At 49.6% G+C, this 12167-nt stretch overlaps 1 protein-coding gene and 1 pseudogene across 3 annotated transcripts in view; both read right to left on the bottom strand.

Moving 5' to 3' along the window:
• Positions 1 to 12167, bottom strand: part of LOC126939050 (uncharacterized) — a 174427-nt pseudogene that overhangs the window by 48786 nt on the left and 113474 nt on the right.
• SHMT1 (serine hydroxymethyltransferase 1) overlaps positions 1 to 12167 on the bottom strand; it is a 39173-nt gene that overhangs the window by 4161 nt on the left and 22845 nt on the right. For all 3 annotated transcript variants that reach the window (XM_050763914.1, XM_050763913.1, XM_050763916.1), the window contains 4 exons: positions 7996 to 8077; positions 7303 to 7515; positions 4376 to 4492; positions 1375 to 1497 (listed from right to left, as the gene is read on the bottom strand). In XM_050763914.1, the coding sequence (XP_050619871.1) occupies positions 1375 to 1497; positions 4376 to 4492; positions 7303 to 7515; positions 7996 to 8077 (535 nt within the window). The remainder of the gene's footprint in view (positions 1 to 1374; positions 1498 to 4375; positions 4493 to 7302; positions 7516 to 7995; positions 8078 to 12167) is intronic.

The following is a 12167-nucleotide window of genomic DNA, read 5'->3' as shown; positions in this document are numbered from 1 at the left end:
ACATCCAAGTTTGAGAAACAGGGACCTAAAGCAGTGGTGCCCAACCTTTTTGGCACCAGGAACTGTGGAAGACAGTTTTTCCACGGATGGCATTGGGGGATGGTTTGGGGATGAAATTTCCACCTCAGGTCACCGGGCATTAGATTCTCAGAAGGATGCAGGTATAATCAGAAGGAAAAAAAAGATAGTTTCTCTAAAGAGGCCCAACCTAGATCCCTCACATGTGCAGTTCACAACAGGGTTCAGCTCCTGTGAGAATATAATGCTGCCATTGATCTGACAGGAGGCAGAGCTCAGGTGGCAATGCTCTCGGCCCTGCTCACTTCCTACTATGCAGCCAGGTTCCTAACAGGCCACAAACTAGTACTAGTCCGTGGCCTGGAGGTTGCGGACTCCTGAGCTAAAGCACCCTGAAGGTCACAGTCCACATGAGGACTTCTTGGGCTTTGTTATTTGAAGACATGGAGGATGAAGGGAGAACAGAAAGTAAGTGAAGTAGAACATAAAAGAGGGTGTGGCTGGTACTGCTGAGGAGACACCACTGGCCCGGCCTTTCCAGGCGCTGCCACACATGCAGGATTGGGTGGGAGCCCCACTCCTTAGACCAGGGGTCCTGTGATCCCTGTAAAGGGCAAAGGGCATGGTGCAGAGAGTGGGCACTCAGGTCTACACACAGCAGGACCCACATTCCTGGACCACACCACTGCTAGCACAACCGGCAGTCTTGTGGGACTCGGTATCAAGTCGCCCTTCCTCAGGAGGATCGAGTATGCTGCCCGCCAAAACGAACGCGCTCTCCCCGTGGAAACCTGCAGTGGCTGTGAGGTGGATGGCACCCCACAGTGGGGCCCTGACCTGGGAAGTCCATCTCATTCACAGCCCACAGCTCCAGAATGTACAGATCCAAACATGGCTATAGCAAGCCAACTCCCCAGGAACATGCAGCAAACTGGGAGGGGACAGCCCGTGCACCCAGCTCAGCGGGGTGAGAGAAGACACTCCCATGGCACAGTGCCAGGCATCACCACAGAGTCCTGGCTCTGCCACCTACCGGGTGTGTGACCACTACAGTCCAACCTCTCGTGAGCCTCAGGTCATCCTGCAAAGCTGTTCTGAGGACATGCAGTCCTTATGCTGGTGACCAATCACAGCCACTATTCCCAACATCTGTGGCTCACCCAAGGGGGCAGCTGGCTGGTCTGAGGCAGGGGGAGGCTTTCCAGCTGGAGGTGAGGCTGACCTCCTCCCAAGGTGGGCCCCAGTCATCGCAGCTGCAGCAGCAGAGCCTGGACCACATCCCGGTTGCACAAACTGAGGAGCAAGCCCTAATGCAACCACAAGAACAGGCCTGCTGAACACCATCTGTGTCTGTACCTGTGACTATTTTGTAGCCCAGCTCCATCAGTGCCTCAGACAGAGCCCTGCAGTTGGCCACCACCTGGTGCTGATAAACTTTAAATTCCAGAGTCATAGCTTGCTTCAGGGCCACAGCAACCCCTGGACAGGAAGAGACAATAGGTCAGGAGAACAGGATAAAATCATACACAGATGATAAGTCAAACAACATTCCTGTTTTTACTCAAGCTTCCTTGCTTTTCAATGTCACCCCTTGCTTTTGGGTTGGATTACATTTTCCTCCAAAATGATATATTTAAAAATTTATTATTATTATTTATTTTTTGAGATGGAGTTTCACTTCTGTCGCCCAGGCTGGAGTGCAGTGGCATGATCTTGGCTCACTGCAACCTCTGCCTCCCAGGTTCAAGTGATTCTTCTGCCTCAGCCTCCCTAATAGCTGGGAATACAAGCACACGCCACCACGCCCAGCTAACTTTTGTTGGTATTTTTAGTAGAGATAGGGTTTCACTATATTGGCCAGGCTGGTCTTGAACTCCTGACCTCAAGTGATCCACCTGCCTTGGCCTCCCCAAGTGCTGGGATTACAGGCATGAGCACCGTGCCCAGCCAAAAAAATTTTTTATTTTTATATTTTTTGAACAGGGTCTCACTCCCATTGCGTAGGCTGGAGTGCGGTGGCATGATCACAGTTCACTGCAGCCTTGACTTCCTGAGCTCAGATGATCCTCCCATCTCAGTCTCCTGAGTAGGTGCGACTACAGGTACGTCCTACCACACCTGGCTAATTTTTTTTTTTTTTTTTTTTTTTTTTTTTGAGATGGAGTCTCGCTCTGTCGCCCGGGCTGGAGTGCAGTGGCCGGATCTCAGCTCACTGCAAGCTCCACCTCCGGGGTTTACGCCATTCTCCTGCCTCAGCCTCCCAAGTAACTGGGATTACAGGCGCCCGCCATCCGCCCGGCTAGTTTTTTGTATTTTTTAGTAGAGACGGGGTTTCACCGTGTTCGCCAGGATGGTCTCGATCTCCTGACCTCGTGATCCACCCATCTCGGCCTCCCAAAGTGCTGGGATTACAGGCTTGAGCCACCGCGCCCGGCCTTTTTTTTTTTTTTTTTTGAGAGATGGGAGTCTTGCTCTGTTGCTCAGGCTGGAGTGCAGTGGCGCGATCTCGGCTCACTGCAACCTCCGCCTCCCAGGTTCAAGCGATTCTCCTGCCTCAGCTTCCTAAGTAGCTGGGACTACAGGCATGTGCCACCATGTCCAGCTAAGTTTTGTATTTTTCAGTAGAGACAGGGTTTCACTATATATTGGCCAGGCTGGTCTGGAACTCTTTTTTTTTTTTTTTTTGAGGCAGAGTGTTGCTCCATTGCCCAGGCTGGAGTGCAGTGGCGTGATCTCAGCTCACTGCAAGCTCCACCTCCCGGGTTCATGCCATTCTCCTGCCTCAGCCTCCCGAGTAGCTGGGACTACAGGCACCCGCCACCGTGCCCAGCTAATTTTTTGTATTTTTAGAAGAGATGGGGTTTCACTGTGGTCTCAATCTCCTGACCTCGTGATCTGCCAGCCTCGGCCTCCCAAAGTGCTGGGATTACAGGCGTGAGCCACTGCGCCCAGCCTGGTCTGGAACTCTTGACCTCAAGTGATCCACCCACCTCAGCCTCAAAGTGCTGGGACTATAGGCGTGAGCCACTGCGCCCGGCCACGCCTGGCTAATTTTTTATATTTTTAGTAGAGATGGGGTTTCTCCATGTTGGCCAGGCTGGTCCCAAACTCCTGGGCTCAAGTGACCCGCCTGCCTCAGCCTCCCAAAGTGCTGAGATTATAGGCATGAGCCACTGCGCCCAGCTGATATGCTTCTCTGAGGAACTGCTGTTGAGGTAAGCGTGGAAGTTTCCCTAAGCGTGGAAGTTCTGTGCTAACATTACCATACCAAAGCTGTTAAGCAGGATGGATTTTACATCCTTTTTAATCTTGATGTGTGAAAATGATTACTTAGCAGCCCTAAGAGCTGATGCTCTTGACGCCAGATTATGCAGCTCTCTCAGGTCAGAGCGCAGGTAGGAGGTGCAGCCTTCGTCCTACCCTGCACCACCGTTCAGACTCATCTGGTACCTTGCATTCAGTCCTGAGCGCTGCTTCAAGGGACACAGAGAATGGAGGGTAAGGAGAAGCCACAGGCCTGTGTCCCGCACACAGCCGCCTATCGATACTTGTGAAAACAACTGGAAAGGGCGTCCAGAGCAGCTGGGGATGGGGTGATCCCTGCATCCCAGAGTTGAAGCAGCCGTGGGTGCCAAGTGTGTAGGTGTGACGGGAGAACATGAGAACACGCCTGGGACCCCAGCTCCTTCCACCCCTATGCCCAATATCTCCTGATCGCTGGTTCCTCTCTAGAAGTGCTCGTGCGTCTCCTGACCGAGAAGCTACACCTTCATCCTGAGCCCCTTAGCGGGAATGAGTTCTACCAATGTCCTTGTTCCACAAAGGCAGTGGGATAACTCTTGAGTCATCACAAATGTCCTAAGCTACTTGTACAAAGAGAAAAAGAACAAGTCAATGAGAACCTGCTGGGCAGTCATGGAATCTGACTCAGGAGTCACTGACGTGGCACTGGTGCAGGGTGGGAGGCTCAGACACAGGGGCCTCCACCACCACAGGCCAGGTCCATCAAGGGCAAGGGGGCTCATCCTGCAGGGTTTGGACCCCAATCTCTCTCACTTGTGCTTTGCCCTCTCCTAACTGTCAGATTCCTTCCTTAAGAGGGCTCCACGTACTTTACAAAACCCAGCCTGACCCACAGGTTTGCCTCTGGGTGGCCGTACACATGGAGTGGATGCCATTCCCTATTGTCCCTACCTTAGGCCAGTCTCAACCATGCCCTACTCTGTGTTAGCATCTCCTGGACAGAGACAGCCCTCCAGCTTTTTCCCTAGCGTGGAAGTCCTGGCACACGATTTTGGAGGACAGGTGAGATGGGAATTAGGGGCCACAGGATGAGCAGAAGCAGATGATGTTTTACCAGCAATGGCGTGGTTGTGGGGACCTCCCTGCAGGCCAGGGAACACAGCAGAATTGATAAGAGACTCCAGGTTGTACAGAATCTCTTTGCCAGTCTTGGGATCCACATTTTTCACTCCTAGAGGAAGAAAAACATCACAATGGGATCGTATGGACTGTCCCCTCTTTTTCATTTTAGGCTCAAACCCAGACTGGCCAGGGAAGTATCAAGCACAAGCCTGGCCTTTATCCTGGCATGGAGAACTGGTTTGTAACACAGCGGAGCAGACGGGGGCCCTTGCCTCCTGAGGGCAGACCAGTATCCTTATTCTTTGGCAACAAGGACATCATGGATGACTCTGGCTAGAATGCTGGTTTCAGCACCTCAACTGTTCACTTGCCTCCTCTGATGGCATCTCTTCTTAACATGACTATAACAAGGCCTTAAAAATGAAAGGACAGGCTAGATGCAGTGACTCACACCTGTAATCCCCGCACTTTGGGAGGCCAAGGTGGGTGGATCACGAGGTCAGGAGTTTGAGACCAGCCTGGCCAACATGGCAAAACCCCATCTCTACTAAAAATACAAAAATTACTCGGGCATGGTGGTGTGCACCTGTAGTCCCAGCTACTCAGAAGGCTGAGGCAGAAGAATCGCTTGAACCCGAGAGGCAAAGGTTGCAGTGAGCCGAGAGCTCACTCCAGCCTGGGTGACACCGTGACACTCTGTCTCAAAAAAAAAAAAAAAAAAAAAAAAAGAAAGAAAAGAAAAAAAAGGACAGAAATTTCCCTCCACTAACATTGTAACCAAGAATTCAAGAATTTGCCCTGGACATCTTTCCTTAAAGAAATGTCCATGTGGCCGGGTGCGGTGGCTCACGCCTGTAATCCCAGCACTTTGGGAGGCAGAGGCAGGTGGATCAACTGTCAGTTCAAGACCAGCCTGGTCAACATAGTGAAACCCTGTCTCTATTAATAATACAAAAATCAGCTGGGCGTGGTGGCAGACACCTGTAATTCCAGCTACTTGGAAGGCTGAGGCAGGAGAACGGGTTGAACCCGGGAGGCAGAGGTTGCAGTGAGCTGAGATTGCGCCACTGCACTCCACCCTGGGCGACAAGAGCAAAACTCTGTCTCCGGGGCAAAAAAAAAAGTCCATGTAATCCCAGCACTTTGGGAGGCAGAGGTGGGAGGATCACTTGAACCCAGGAGTTCAAGACCAGCCTGAGCAACAAAGAGAGAACCCATGTCCACAGAAAAATTTAAAAATTAGCCAGACATGGTGGCACGCACCTGTGGTCCCCGCTACATGGGAGGGTGAGGTGGGAGGATTGCTTGGGCCCAGGGAGTTGAAGTTGCAGTGAGCTTCGATTGTACCACTGCACTGCAGCCTGAGTGACAGACTGAGACCCTGTCCCCAAAAATAAAATGTAAAGAGTCTCCAAGATGTGCTGAAGACAAAGCTCATGTGGCTGAAGATGGAGAACAAGGTTCCTTTCTGAGAAAAAGTTAACCATCAATAATAGCTACTATTCAGTCATAATCTATAACAATTAACATCTATCTAGAGCTTCTAGTGAGCCAAGAACTGCTCTAATCACTTTACATAAATTCATTTAATCCTCAAAAGAGCAGTCCAAAGGGACAGGTACTATTATTACAGTCCCCACTCTAGAGGTGAGGAAATGAGGCACAGAGAGGCTGCACAACCAGCCCAAAGTCATACAGCGGGTGTGCAGCGGAGCAAGTATTTGCTCTGACAGGCTGGCTCCAGAATCCCTCAGCACTGGGTGAAATGAATCACATCAACACACAGTGGGGGAAAAAAACAAATGACTCCCGGGCAGGTGGGAATGGCTACCTGCCTCAGAAACATCAGCACAGCTAAAGAATTTGCTCAGAGGAGCAGAGAGGCAATGGGTGTTGAGAAGCTGAGGGGGCATGTGGCTGTGTCTAGTCCCAGCCAGGGGCTGGGCAAGAAGACCCTGCATCAGGTAAGAGTAATATAGTCACCAGTGGGCTGGTGTCTCTGCCGATGCAAAGTTGGCACATCAAGTCTCACCACAGGCTAAATGATGACCTGACCACTAACAGGCTTTCCCAGGTAAGGGAATTCGAAAATAAAGGGAGTGCCTAGGGGTAGGTTATAAGGTAACGGAAAGAAAAACCTTCACTAAAATGATATTAATGTTTATACATCCATGTCTTCTAGTTTGACTACCGTGAGTCTTTCTCTTTAAGAAACATGACAGACCACTGTAAGTTTACCAGAATAATGCAGCCTTGTGAGGCCTCCCAGTAGCCCCCAGCCAGCCATGTACCCTCTTTTCATTCAAACACCTGCCTCTCAAGGGAAGGATTAATTCAGGTAGTGGTTGCTGATCCCCCTCCTGTGTTCCTAGGACCTGGACGCACGAAAGTGAAGCAGGAGCTGTGGCTGACAGCCTCCTTCTGGGGAATCCTTTCTTTTTTTTTCCTTTTTCTTTTTGAGACGGAGTCTCGCTCTGTCGCCCAGGCTGGAGTGCAGTGGCGCGATCTCGGCTCACTGCAAGCTCCGCCTCCCGGGTTCACGCCATTCTCCTGCCTCAGCCTCCAAAGTAGCTGGGACCACAGGCGTCCACCACCACACCCGGCTAATGTTTTGTGTTTTTAGTAGAGACAGGGTTTCACCGTGTCAGCCAGGATGGTCTCGATCTGACCTTGTGATCCGCCCACCTCGGCCTCCCAAAATGCTGGGATTACAGGTGTGAGCCCTCACGCCCCGCCGGGAATCCTTTCTGTAAAGCCTGTCACTGCTTCTTCCTAAGCAGCTCTTTAAGGGACTGGGATCTTAAGATTTTCCAGGGATCCCAGGTCAGAGTTTTTCCCAGCTCCCTCAACTGAATCTGAACCCCCACAGGAGAAATGTAAACCATGGTACCCGTCTGTACCCAACATTCGGGAGCACACCTTTCCTGTAGAAGATCATGCCAGCTCGGCAGCCTCGCAGGGTCTTGTGAGTGGTGGTGGTCACCACGTGGCAGTGTTCAAATGGGGAGGGCACCACGCCAGCCACCACCAGCCCACTGATGTGTGCCATGTCCGCCATGAGATATGCCCCGTTCTCATCTGCAATCTTCCGCAGCCGGGCATAGTCCAGGTTTCGGGAGTAGCAGCTGGTTCCTGAGACAGGAAAAGTGACACAGTTGCATCAGAGATGTCTACGGGCCAGCTGAGTTGGCTTCACACTGGCCTCTAGATACGTAGATCTGAAAGCCCAGAGATTTCTTCCCCTAAAATCTCAGAGCAAAAATGGAGAATGCCCTCAAAAAGCACCTCTGTGCTAAAGGCAACCACTCTGTCTGACTCTTCAACGTCTTGGTGGTTGAGATTTCCCCAACTACTATTGCCAACCCAGTCAGGGCCTGACATTTCTAGATGCTTCTCTGAGAACAGTCTCAGATCTTAATCCACGTAGCACAAAAAGCAGCAAACACACCTCTGTATCCTGAAAGAAACTAATATATGTGGACCCCAGAAACTCAGTTATCCAGGGCAGAAACTAGCAGTGGGCTCAACAGGGTGGGAACATCTTTCCATCCTCATTCTGTAAGAGGCACCAGGCTACTGGTGAACAAGGTCACTTTCCACCCCGCACATCACCTGCGATGATCAACTTCGGGTGGAAGAGGCGTGCGTTCTCCTCCAGCTGGTCATAGTTGATGTAGCCAGTGTCTGGGTTCACCTGTGGAATGTCAGGGAGGCAGGTTCAGGTGGCTTCCTCCAGCCACACCTGCCTCCTGTCCTCCCACCTGAACTCACTCCGCCCGCCATGACAAAAGGAACGATGTCCTAGATGAAGACTTGAGGGTGAGACAGGATACTGGTGTGTTCAGCCTGCTCAACCAAGTATGGCTCACAGACCCAGGAGTCCCTGAGGAGTCCCAGGGTTGTAGTGAGCCCTGCTGCTGGGGCACTACCCCCCAAGAAGGAACCAAAAAGCACCTGCAGAATGAAACAAATGCGACAGGACCACACAACGTAAACCAAAACAGTTACCTTCAGGAACAAGACCAAAATGCCTGCTAATACCACTTCTATTCCAAGTATAATGAGGCAAGAAAAAGAAACAAAAGGCATAACAATTAGGAAAGAAGAAATTTAAAAACTGACATCACACACAGACAATACAATATACCTAGAAAATCAAGATGCAAGGGGCCAACTATTAGAATAAGCAAATTTAGCAAGGTCACTGGATACAGCATTGAAAAACAAAAAGTAGGGCCCGGGCTCAGTGGCTCAGGCCTGTAATCCCAGCACTTTGGGAGGCTGAGGTGGGCGGATTATGAGGTCAGGAGATCGAGACCATCCTGGCTAACACGGTGAAACCCCGTCTTTACTAAAAATACAAAAAGTTAGCCGGGCGTGGTGGTGAGCGCCTGTAGTCCCAGCTACTCGGTAGGCTGAGACAGAACGGTGTGAACCCAGGTGGCAGAGCTTGCAGTGAGCCAAGATTGCGCCACTGCACTCCAGCCTGGGTGACAGAGCGAGACTCCATCTCAAAAAAAAAAAAAAAAAAGTATGTAAAAGCAAGAAAGATAGAAAATGAAATGTAAATAACAAAAACCATAAAAGGAAAGACATACCAAACCTTTACATGAAACATCATTGCTTTGTGTATTTTGTGTCACAAAATGCTTGACAAATTATAGTAATTAAGGCAGCATACATTCGTGGAAGGGCAAAGCATCTGGCTTAACCAGAAGCAGAACCACACGCAACACAGGTCATTGGATCCATGCCAGTGGTGACGCCACAGTGCAGTGGGGAGAGGGTGACCTTTTCAATTAATGGCACTGGATCAACGGGGCATCCATGTGGACAAAAACGTTATCCAGATGCCCGCCTCACCCACACAAAGAAATCAATTCCAGATTCAGCAATCCCACTTGTGAATCTATATCCTAAGAACTTGAAATCAGTATGTCAAAGAGACATGTGCACTCCCATGTTCACTGCAGCACTATTCACAATTGCCAAATTACAGAAAAAATCCATGTCCATCAACAGATGAATGGACAAAGGAAATGTGACACATATATACACACAATGTAATAATAATCAGCCTGAAAAAAGAAATTCTGTCATTTACAACAACACCGATGAACTTGGAGGACCTTATGCTAAGTGAAATAGGCCAGGCTCAGAAAGACAAATACCGCATGATCCCACTTCTTTTTTGAGACAGAGGCTCACTCTGTCGCCCAGGCTGGAGTGCAGTGGTGCCATCTCGGCTCACTGCAACCTCCACCTCCCGGGTTCAAGCGATTCTCCCACTCAGCCTCCTGAATAGCTGGGACCACGGGCAGTGCCACCACACCCAGCTAATTTTTGTATTTTTGTAGAGATGGGGTTTCGCCATGTTGCCCAGGCTGGTCTCAAACTCCTGGACTCAAGTGATCCTCCCACTTCGACCTCCCAAAGTGCTGAGATTACAGGTGTGAGCCACTGCACCTGGCCGTGTGATCTTACTTCTATGTGAAATCTAAAACAACTGAACTGCTGAGCGCGGTGGCTCACACCTGCAGTTCCAGCACTTTGGGAGGCCAAGGCAGGTGGATTACCTGAGGACGGGAGTTCGAGACCAGCCTGGCCAACATGGTGAAACCCCGTCTCTACTAAACATACAAAAATTAGCCAGGCGTGGTGGCACATGCCTGTAATCCCAGCTACTCAGGAGGCTGAGGCAGGAGAATCACTTGAACCTAGGAGGCGGAGGTTGCAGTGAGTCGAGATGGCACCACTGCACTCTAGCCTGGGTGACAAAGCGAGACTCTGTCTCAAAAGAAATAAATTAAATAAAATAAATAAATAAAACAAACGAACTCACAGAAGCAAGGTAGAATGTGGTTATCAGTCACTGAAGGGTGGCGGATAATGGAGAGATACTGAGCAAAGGGTACAAAGTTGCAATTAGAGAGGAAGAAAAATAATAAATATTTAAGGAGTGGGATATGTTGGTTAACTTGATTCAATAATTCTGCACTGTGTATACAAATCATAACATCACTGTGCATCCCTTAATTATATATAATTTGTTAAAAAAAAAAAAAAAAGTCAATTCCAGACAGATTGTAGACCTCAATGTAAAATTTAAAATAATTTATTTTTCTTTTTTGGAAACACATCTCTTAGGAAGTTCATTTTATTAAACTTCTATAAACATAGGGGTCAGCCAGGCATGGTGGCTCACGTCTGTAATCCCAGCACTTTGGGAGGCTGAGCGGGGCAGATCACCTGAGGTCAGGAGCTCGAGACCAGCCTGGCCAACATGGTGGAACTCTGCCTCTACTAAAAACACAAAATTAGCCAGGCATGGTGGTGCACACCTGCAGTCCCAGTGACTTGGGAAGCTAAGGGAGGAGAATTGCTTAAACCCAGGAGGCAGAGGTTGCAGTGAGCTGAGATCGTGCCACTGCACTCTAGCCTGGGTGACAAGAGTGAAACTGTCTCAAAAAAAAAAAAAAAAAAAAAAAGGGTCAGCTGGATGCGGTGGCTCATGCCTGTAATACCAGCACTTTGGGAGGCTGAGTTAGGCTCCGGCTGAGCCCAGGAGTCCAAGACCAGCCTGGCAACATGGCAACACCTCGTCTCCACAAAAAATACAAAAATTAGCCAGGCATGGTGGCATGCGTCTCTAGTCCCAGCTACTTAGGAACTGAAGAGGGAAGATCGCTTGAGCCCGGGAAGCAGAGGTTGCAGTGAACTGACATAGAGCCACTTCACTCCAGCCTGGGAGACAAAGCCAGATGCTGTCTCAAAAAAAAAAAAAAAAAGTCACAGGGAAGCACACATAACCAGCAGAGCATGGAGTGCACCACAGGAAAAACTGGGCTCTGGGATCTGAGAAGCCTCAGGAAAGAGGAGACAGAGACAGAGAGGCTCCCTCTTCTGAAGGCCCTGCCCCAACCTTCCTTCCTCTTACCTTGGTGACCCCCTCAGAAACTACCAGCACATCTGGAGTGAAAGGTTTCAGGATTGGTGGTCCCTCTTTCCAAATAAAAAAGGCACTTACAATCCAACCCAACTACAGAAGCTTGGCCGCAAGGTTTTGGGAACCAAGACCTCATCTAGAAAGTCAAGTGGAAAGATGATTTGTGGTTTTGTTTTCTGTGTTTTGCTTCAAGGGTGTGGTTCTTTCTCAGTCACCTGAATTTGGCAAAGAAACTGTTTTATGAAATGAAATATCAATGGCTGACCTCCAGTAAAAATGGACATAATTCACCAGGCACAGTGGCTCACGCCTGTAATCCCAGCTCTTAGAGAGGCAGAAGCAGGAGGATAGCTTGAGTCCAGGAGTGTGAGACTCGCCTGGGCAACATAGGGAGACCTTGTTCTCCACCAAAAGAAAAAAAAAAAAAGATGAAAAAAACGGACATGATAATACAACTTTTTGTGTAGCCACAATTACAACAACAACAAAAAGTCTGTGCTGCTTTCTCCCCTTTTGATAGATTTTTCAAAGGTTTTTATTTCCTTTTTTTAATCTTGAGAGTAAGACAACAGAACAACTCCTAGAAGAATTCGCAGGCATTTATAATAAACTGCAGATGGGGTCCACAGTGCACAGAGGATGAGGAGACCCCAGTAGTCACTCAGGACCAGGGACAGGGAGGAATTCTCGAGTCACAGTGGGGATGGGCCAAAAACACAAAATGGAAGGTTGGTATTGCTGTTGCTTGGCCCTTTGTGGGGCTCCTGCTGTGGAGGGGGGCGGGGGCTAAAGGTGGAGGCAGGTGGTCTGGTGAAGGCTGGGCAGGGCAGTGGCCCTA

Source organism: Macaca thibetana, chromosome 16, assembly GCF_024542745.1.
Source record: "Macaca thibetana thibetana isolate TM-01 chromosome 16, ASM2454274v1, whole genome shotgun sequence".
In the NCBI taxonomy this organism is placed as follows: Eukaryota; Metazoa; Chordata; class Mammalia; order Primates; family Cercopithecidae; genus Macaca; species Macaca thibetana.
The sequence above is the reverse complement of the archived record's forward strand: the minus strand, read 5'-3'. Positions and strand labels throughout refer to the sequence as shown.